This window comes from Hippocampus comes, unplaced genomic scaffold (genome assembly GCF_001891065.2).
Source record: "Hippocampus comes isolate QL1 unplaced genomic scaffold, H_comes_QL1_v1.1 scaffold25, whole genome shotgun sequence".
NCBI lineage: Eukaryota > Metazoa > Chordata > Actinopteri > Syngnathiformes > Syngnathidae > Hippocampus > Hippocampus comes.
This window is the reverse complement of record NW_017804844.1, coordinates 702,752-712,489: the sequence shown is the minus strand read 5'-3', so window position 1 is coordinate 712,489 and position 9,738 is coordinate 702,752. Positions and strand designations below refer to the sequence as shown.

Sequence of the window (9,738 nt, the reverse complement as noted above, 5' to 3'; positions counted from 1 at the left end):
TCCATGTCACCTTGCCGATAACACCCGACTCTCTTTTCACATGCAAATGAGCGCAAAGACAACGGAGAATGAAAGTGAGGAGCAGCCGAGGTGAAAAAAAAAAGTCCGAGGCAGGTGAACCCGACTCGGAGTTCACGCGGCAGACACGCAAACCTCGGACGTTTGCCGCCCCCGAAACAAAAGCAGCTAATGGAGCCCCGTCTGCAGACTACTCTCCAATTAAGTGAAATATCAGGCGGGGCCTTGGATGAAATATTGATGTGTTGTTGTGGAGTTGGAGTTGGAATCCTTTTTAGCCTCATTGTTCCGCACTTCCTTTCCCGGTTTGCCAGGTACCAGAAACTGTGGAAGAGCTACGTGAAACTGCGCCACCTGCTTGCCAACAGCCCCAAGGTGAAACAACTGGATAAGCAGAAGCTGATGCAGAGGGAGGTGAGCTCGCGCACAACAAAAACAAACACGCGAGGGTAGTCAGAGTTCAAGAGTCTGCATTTTTCCAAATCGAATCATCCCCATTTGTTTTGAAGGGGACTGTGAAAAGTGTGATCTCAAAAATTAATTGCGACCGCGGTGTGGAATACTCACGGTTGAAACTTAATGCTTCATGTCGACATTTCCAAAACATTCTGGCGGTTTTTACACCATTCGCAGCGGGGCTCGGTCCCGATCCTGTCATGTCATTTTTCATATCTGCCCCGTAACATCCTAAGTGGCAGCGACGCCGCTTTTGATGAAGGAACAAATGAAGGAGTTTGCTCTTTGTGGGCTTCTCTAAATGCCACCAGCTCATTTCCAGTCCTCTCTCATTTGCACGTGACAAGCTTGGCGCACTCGAGCGCATCTCGTAAATATCGCTCGTCTCTTTTCAATTAATTGTTGCTGCTCTTTTTCTTTTTTCTCTATTTCTTTTTTTTTTTTCTCTCCCCACTCACTCTCCTTCAGCGTGTACAGCTCCGCTAAGTGCCTTGTACGCTCGCCGGCTCGTCATTTTTAGATGCGTTTAAAGCCTTGACTGCGAAGGTCAGAGCAGGGCCGGGGACGGCGATTTGTTGTGTTCAGGTGATATTCAAAGACTTCAACCCCCTTTTTTTTTCACCTTCCCTTACACCCTTCAGGGACTCCTTGTAACACCTCAGCTGCGCGTACACATCCTGTTTGACACAAACACACCCAATAAAGGGAGCGAGAAGTTGGACTCAATTAGTTGCTTTCCTTGGTCGCTCTCTGGCCAACAGGGCCTGAATGTCCTGCTGTCAAACTGCAGCAATTACACACACACACACACACACACACACACACACACGGCTAGGTAGAGCACCGTGTCTTCAGCTTGCGTGTGTTAGCTGGCCCGTCAGGACACATTACCTCCCCCAAGGAGGCTATTTTTGGTCTAGCGGGTTTCCATGTGCAATATGTACCGTGTGTCTATATGTCAAAAAGTAGCTTTCGGAAGGAAACGTGCACTGACTTCATTGTTTAAGCGCTGTTCTAATTCCTCCCCCCAAATACAAAAGCATGCGATAAGGGGGTCACATAGGGTCTTGTAGCTTTCTTTTGTGACCATGAAATTGACATTTTTCCTCTTCTTTTGGTTTCAGTGGTCATTTGAATCACTATCACGTCCGCAGTCAGGACTGTCAATGTCTCTCAGCTCAACACGACAGGATTTTCCCCGTTTTCATCGTTTCCTCACCAGCAGTCTCTCTCATTTCGAACGGGATGCTGAATGTTTTTTGATGATGCACTCGACTTTTGATAGTTTGCTAGTTCCAATCTCGCTCTGGATTTACACTAAATGCTTCTGCCCCCCCCCCTCTTTTTTTTCCCCTAAATGTCCAGCATGTGACCCATCTTAGATATTTCACATCATGCAAATATACCGGTTGGTGACGTGTACATACCTGCATCTGCACAAACGAACACATTCTTATGGGATATGTGAGACGTCATATGTAGACAAAAATAAATCTTCAAAAGCCGTCATAGGTGTATTTAAAAAAAAAAAAAAAAAAAAAAATCCCTTCCATCACCGCTTTCTCTACCAGCCTTGTAATTTACACTAATTAGTCCTCATGACCTTCCCCGTGCCCATGCAGCACAAATATTTCCATGTCATTTGCAACGATGCAGCTGTGCACGGCACATACGTCGGGTGTGTGTGTGTGTGTGTGTGTGTGTGTGTGTGTGTGTGTGTGTGTGTGTGTGTGTGTGCGCGCGCGTGCGCATGCTTGTGGCGGCGGCGGGGGCGAGTGTGTTCACTTTGATGCAGAGTTCAAAGTCGGTTGGCATTATTTATTCATGCCTTTGTTGTTCTTATTTCCTCGGCGAGGCAAAAATTCCTGGTGTTCCATTTGCGGCGGCTCACCGGGAGTCGATTGCGTCTTGGGCTGAATGCAACTCACACACACACGCGCACGCACACACACTTGTATGCTGACGTGCTATATGTATATAATGACTTGTGTATTTTCCTGGGGGCCGGCGTGGAGGTCTGAATACACATCTGAACATCTGCCCGCTTACGCCAGTGGTTCTCCCAATTTTTTTTACAACACAATAGATGACATGGATGCAGTTAAAGTTAAATACAACTGAATTGTTCTTAACAAATGTACTGCATTGGATTTTAAAAAGTTAACTATAACATTAAAGGGGTGTTTGATGTTCCACTAGAAGCCAAAGTGTGTGTGAACAAACCAAGACACAAAGCCAGCCGTGATTTTTGGCCTACGATTGGCGATTGTATAATTATGGGGGAAGGCGGTCACCTTTATAACAGAAATTGACACCTGTTGTCACCTCATCGGAAGCAGGCGCATCTGCTCTCGCTCGTCGCTGAAGCGTGGATACGAAAGCCCGCTGACAGCCCAAGCTGACCAATGGCAATACCTCCGTTAGCGGCAATGCTATCAACGTGTGCGGCACATGCCACCTGTGAGCGCAGCGTGAATGAAACGGGTTGAGGGTAGAATGGGAATAAGGGGGCGTTGCGTGTGTTCTTAGGATGATTGCTGTCCCCGTCGGCTTCGCTGCCATTGATCAATAATTGACCGGGTGCTTGTTTGGCAGGAAGCTCTTCAGAAGATCCGTCAGAAGAACACCATGCGCCGCGAGGTGACAGTGGAGCTCAGCAGCCAGGGATTCTGGAAGACCGGCATCCGCTCTGACGTCTGTCAGGTAACACGGATTTGTGCAAATCGCGTGCATTGACACTCACTGTTAACAGCTTTCAAGTAGGGTGTGTGTGCCCACACACATACGTGCCCATATTAATAGCTTAAACCAGTGCCTGACTGATCAATCAATCAACCGGCCGATACTAGTTACAAATCCAATAGATACTCGGCACATATCAAGAAAAAAAATCCCAGCAGATACTATACGAACACGGCAAGCTCACTGGTCAAGTGGGTTGTGGCACGCTGTCAATAATGTAGCGCTTGGTGGCATTGAGACGCGACAACAAACGCGGGTGGGCTGAGGTTGACTGCTCAGCAGCACTCGAGAGAGACACTTGTGATGTTGCCACGTGTTGCGTCATGCCCCTCGCCCGAGATGCGCGCGGTCAAAGTGAACTCCCCGCCGCGCCCGTGCAACCTCACCCCCTTCATTAAGGCCATGCCTCGCGCGCCGACACTTTTGCTCGTAGACAACTTGACTCCCGTTTGGCGAGACCACTTAAGTCCGTCTCGCGCTCACATCGACTCTTGTCTCCATGCGTTTGCTTCAAGGCAAACACTTAAGCACGCGTCTTGAACTATTCCCCTGACCTCGATAGCGATTTGGAAATGGAAGAAACAATCCTATGATGTTGTTGTTTTCTATAGTTGAAAATAAATGCAGACAACTCAACAAAATTCAAGACAGGGATGCATGCAAATTAACGAGCCTCATTGCTGCCCATTCAGCAGTTGAGAGTAAGAAAATGACATCCCAAATATAAGAGTATGGGAAAAAAAAATTTAATAGTCTAGATAATTTTGAACACAATTTTTCCTTTAGTTCAAAACGACCAAAACTCAACATTAAATAAAAAATAGAATAAATACTGTTCCTGCTGTATGCGCCTTGACCTCATAGGGGCAGCGTGGTGCCATGCATGCATGAAGACGCCCGCTTACATGAAGATTAAAAATAGTAGAAGAAGAAAGTCACGCTGAGTCTTATCATTATATTTCAGCATTCAGCTAGCAGACTTTTTTATGTGTTTGTTTTAAACCGACAATGTGTTATTATCTTTAGTTTGATGTTTTGTTTGACAGTAAACATGAAATGGGTATGGCATGAAACAGCTTGAAGCCTCAAAGTGAAATGTCTGGCACTCTATTCTGGCCTCCTTATGCCTCCGTTGCGAGTACACGACACAACCGCTTTAGTTTGATCAAATATCACACACCATTCAACATGATCAAAAATGGATTCATCATACCCCGTCTCAGACCTAAATGGGTCTGCGGTGGCCAAAAACGGCAGTCGCTCATAAATGTGAAATGTCACGGTGTCGTCTGCTTTTTATTTTTGCCGCTTCTTTCTCTCGTTGTTTTTTTGTCTCCCAATTGTGCCGCCCGTCAACTATAAAGCAATAATTGTCAGCCTGGCGGTCTTGCGCGAGCTCGCATGCAATCGCCTACAGCCGCTGCTCACGTTTGGAGAGGCATGACAGGAAAGTTCTTGTCTCATAAGCCAGACCTCTCTTGCAGCAAGGTCTAGCAAAGAGGATCCGATCCATAATTGCCACCCAATTATATTTGCTTCAAGCTGGACTGCTGCGACTAATTGGTTCATGAATAATTTCAGGAGCTCCGCTCTGCACCGTGCGTCGCACCGCAGAGAGATAGCGGCAGATCTCGGGCCCAAACTTGCTTTATTCTACACCCCCACACCCCCCGCCACCCCCCCAAAAATAAAAAAAAAAGCAATTCACAAATGGGCCTCGCTTGTGATTGACATCGCTCGACACCACCAAGGTTGTTTCACTTGAAAGGCGCGTCCAAGGGCTGGCCTTCACTTTACAGGCAGAGATAGGGGAATTTTCACCCTTTTTTCACTTGCTGTTGTCCTCAGCCTTGTGCGTCCTTCATGACGAGGAATGCGAAGGCTCTTCGGCATTCACAGGAAATAGAAGGAAATGAAGCTTGTTTAGTTTTGTTTTGCAAGCTGAAAAAGAGACGCGCGCGCGCGTCCCCATTCAGCCCTCGGCTGACAATATTGCATTGTATAGTGAATGGCTGTGCAGGAAGTTCCCATGTTTGACAGGAATTCATATTTCTTATGTCGAGGGTGAACCGTAACAGTGTTCCTCTGGCTAGATTTAGATTGCATGTTCCAAAGTAACCCAATGTGATTTGGTCATGGTTATGTCAAGGTTGGAATCAGGCCTCTTCCAAATGTGTATAAAAATCCAACATATGTATCAGATTTGGGATATATCCAGGTCGTGGCACCAATTAAAAAGTTGAATTTTCACCCCGAATGAATTTTCACCCCGATCCTTTTTGTCTGTCATGCTCGCAATCTAATACAAATAGTAAATACTACTGTAATCGCTGAGTCTCAGTTGAACAATTAAATGGCTGCCAAAAAGATCAAGACACAGTTATGTAGTCTTTTTCTGACAGGTGCGAAAGACGGTCTTATCTGTCCCAAAATGGTTCCTGCGCTCAGATTGTCTGGGCTGCCCCCCCACACAGGAAGGTGACACTGCCGGGATTAAAGGTTAAGCGTCATTGACAACCAAGAAAAGTCCAGTTGCCTCCATTCAACTTTTGCAGGATAGACATTCTGCAACCAACCGTATCAGTCAGTCAGGCTATCAGACAAGTTCGGAAGCTCAATGCGACTTGGTTAATTGTCTCTTTAAAAATGTCCAACCCCCCCCGTGACTGCCCCCAGGTTTCCTTGTCAACACCTGTTGGCGCCACCGGTGTCGCCTTGCCCCGTAGCGCTAATTAAAACATGGGCGCTGAGCTCCTCTCTCATGCGTGGGCTGAGGGTTAATGTTGTGAAAACCGCCTTTGCCATCTTGAGTCTCGCGGTCGACTCGCCGTGAACCGTCGCTAATGACCGAGCCTCTTCGCCGACCATCGGCTTGCTTTCCCCCGCCGCCATTATTTTCACGGTCTCTCTGCAGAAGGCTGTCAGGGGATGTGTGAAAGTAAGTGTGTCAACACAGCCAAATGGGCTTCGATCCCTCCGCCCTGCCCCAAGGTGAATTTTCCCTCCTGTCCGTCATTCCCAACCCCACCCCGCCTGACGCCGCCGCCATCGGGTTTGTGATTATTTCATCTATGTGTTGCCTGGCGCCACTTAATAAATAATGAGTGTCTGATTTCTGCCCGCTATCAGCTCTCAGCCTTTGCTTCTGACAATCTCTTCATCTCACATTCCCCTCCAACATGTTCGCGTCACTCCTCTTTCATATCAGACATGATCCCCACTCAGGTTCCCCCCTCCTGAGCCGCCTCCTTGAGAATTCTCTTTGTGCTCCCTACAGCACGCCATGATGCTGCCCGTCCTCACCCATCACATCCGCTACCACCAGTGCCTCATGCACCTGGACAAGCTGATTGGCTACGTGTTCAAGGAGCGCTGCCTCTTGCAGGTAAGTCGCCCGCTGCAAAAGCACACGCTTGTCAACTACATCTGGAATCATAAACATCGCAATGGAGCTGCTGCACAAGCTCATAAAGTTGTCCGTTTTCAGGCCCGACGCGCGTTGAGCGCTGCGGCCGAATTTGACTGAATGTTCGCGCGCATGCAGCTATCTCGCTGTCTCGCTAGCTATGGATCTAGCTGTCCTGCTATCCGCCACTGCATTTTTATTTTTCGTGAGTTTTGTTCGCGTTGCTTGGACATCCGATGTTTGTGTGGGGGAATCAAGGATTTATTTTAACGTCTGTCTCGAGGTGTCCATATTGTCATCCGCTCGTGTTTGGTTTGCGTTGGCCCTATGGGTCATTACTGACTGTGCTGCTGGCCAAAATTCAAGATTCAATTTCAATTGCATTTTTCTGTGGGGTTCGAATAAGAATACCTTTAAACCCATCCAGTCGTCAGGGTTGCCTCAATGCTCAGGATCCGTATGCGCCTGGCCGTATCGGACTTTAGACGAAGTTGGAGACGGGAGAGTGACAGAGTGATGTGACACCACCGTGACACCGCTGTATTATTTAGAGGCTGGCATAGTTAATAACTGCAACAAGACAAAGCCCCACATGCTGGTTTGAGGCTGCCTGCCTTCCTGCCCGCGGTGAGATCTGGGCTTGTGTGCGCACATCCAGTGAGGCAGCAGACTCCTCATTATTTGGACCCGCACCGCCTCTGCTCAGACAGTTCAGGCGGAAAGAGCGGCACCCAGGAAGTCACTTAAGGTAGCCGGCGCCGACCCAAGTCACAACTTTGCTGGGTCCGCTGTGTCTTGCGGTGACAGTACATTCCTGCCAAATGCCAGCTCTGCCCTGTCACAGCCCTGGGTGGGTGGGGGAGGGGTGCAACCCCCGCCACACTTTAAAGCCCCCACAACAAGACCGAGGAGGTGACATCAGCGAGGCATGAGAGAGCGCAGCGCTGTGCAGTTTTGATCGTTGAACTCACACCTCTCTTTTTTTGTGTTTGTGCGAGAAGCCCGAGCTCTCCCGGTGCCTCAGCATGCCGGAATTTGCACATTATCGATCGACCATTTGTCAAGTGTGCCATGACGAGCTGTCATAATGAGCGAGAAAAAGGAAACGCTGGCCAGCTAGGAGGCTCGCCGCTGGCTGACAAGCACTCATTCAGAGCCTGACATCATGTCCTCTCTCTCTCTCTCGGGATCATGTACACTTTGATTCGTAGTTCAACCAAAAGAAGTGGAAAAGTGCCCCTGAATTCATACAAATTGCAGTTTGACCAAAGTAATGGGGTTGGGGGGGGGGGGGAACTACAAGTTTGAGTAAATCTATGCATAAAATAATAAGACACCTGATTCAACTCAGCGGTAATGTGTCTGTCACTTGCGGGGGTGTAATGTACAATCAGTTACAAATGAAAAAGTTATTCTCTGTGAACCAACTTTGTCCTTTTACTCAAGTTACCGCTCTCGGTTCCTTTATACGAGACGGAGTCTGAAAAAGATGGCGGCGTGTTGACGATGGCGTGAGGCAACTGACAAGAGCCTCTGTGCCCCCAGGCCCCCACCTCCTTTGCCTGTTGTACCCCCTCACAATTATGACCCTCAAGCTGCCACAATGCCGGGTTTCCACGGGAACAGCGGCGGCTACATGCCACCACATCCTGACTTCATGTCGTACCCGCCTCCAGTGCCTCCCCCGACGCCCGGCTCTCTTCACCCGTTTCCAGTACGTCCACCCTTCGCCAGGCCGCCTAGCTTTCCGCCTCCCCCCTTGCCCGGTGCCCCCGTAGCCGGCTCCCTGATGGCACCGAACGCCTACCACCCTTACATGATGCCGCCCGTGCCCCCGCCGCCCTTGCCGCCCCCATCCCCCCCCCCCCCCCCACCGCAGGCTTCCAAGCTCTTCTTCTGAGAGGCTCCCTGTTAAACATTTAGCATGTAAATAAATGGGGGTGGGGGGGGGGTTATCACAGTGTGTTAGATGGCCGCCCGCTGCATGCGTGTGCATCCATCAAGGCCGGCCTTAATCCTGCCCACCCCCTGTTGATTCAGCCCCCCACTCTTCACTTTGGACCCACGCTGGCACAATGAAAGGCATCACAGAAGATCTCAATAATTCAAGTGTACACGTCCCCGAGCCTGCTTGTGTTGTCACACGTCCCCCCCCTCTGCCCTGATGCGTGCGGTTGTGCATGCATCGCGATTTTATTTGTTCTTATTCATGGCTCTCACCACGAAATTCCGCCAGGCCTCTTGTTTGGGCCCGCATTACATTCTACCGCATTCCGGTCTTTTTTCTCTCTGTCTGTCTAAATGATAAATGGTGTTTGGCGCCGCCTCTTCGCCAATCCCGGACAGCGTGCGGTCACCATGGCGATGATGTTACAACCGCCGCGCCGGTCACGCAAGCGGAGTGCAACGCCGCTGGACTGCACGTCCTATAATGTTGACGGAGTAACTAATTCATGGTTATTGCAAACATGGACTCGCATGTTATGTTGTCGTGGCTACTTATGTTCAGAAGTAATGCGACTCGTCAGGCTCAACGTTAAAATACTCGCCTCATACATATTAATGAGTTGCTGTGTTATGAAGTCATAAAATCTCAAGTCACATGTGTAGTCATGTAATGCAGTAATAATGAGCGTGCTTTTAATGTATGTTTTGGTCAATATAATCAGCGTCCTATGTTTAAAAACACACAAGGAATTTGTAGATGCTAGTTGGTTTCTCGAGTACTGTGGTGAGATCCGAGTGCCCCCACTGCTGAATTTTTTTTGGAGACACGTTGGAAAGAAAAGCAGCAGCAACTTGTTTTCTCTTCTTTTTTTTAAAAATTGTATCCAACTGTCATTGTGCAGCCGAGGCGCCAAAGAAATCCGCTCGTCTCGCACAGACGCCAGATGACAGAAAGTACAATGGCGGTAAAATTTTGTCGGGTGTGTTCGCGGCTTGAAAGCAGCGGGACACTTGTGCCGTGCTAAATATTGAAGCGCTTGCGTTCACGTTTTACATATACATCTCATTGGAGCTTGAAATTGATTTGAAGATGTCTGAAAGGAGACAAGTCGACAGGGGAGGTGGGGGGGCTGGCATTCACCCAATGCAGGATTGATAAATGCTTGTCG

General features: G+C 48.8%; 1 protein-coding gene across 1 annotated transcript in view; it reads left to right on the top strand.

The window, feature by feature from the left end:
• drosha (drosha ribonuclease III) overlaps positions 1-9,738 on the top strand; it is a 68,493-nt gene that overhangs the window by 12,676 nt on the left and 46,079 nt on the right. Inside the window, exons 14-16 of the mRNA XM_019874362.1 lie at positions 333-432; positions 3,070-3,177; positions 6,494-6,601. Coding sequence (XP_019729921.1) covers positions 333-432; positions 3,070-3,177; positions 6,494-6,601 — 316 coding nt within the window. The remainder of the gene's footprint in view (positions 1-332; positions 433-3,069; positions 3,178-6,493; positions 6,602-9,738) is intronic.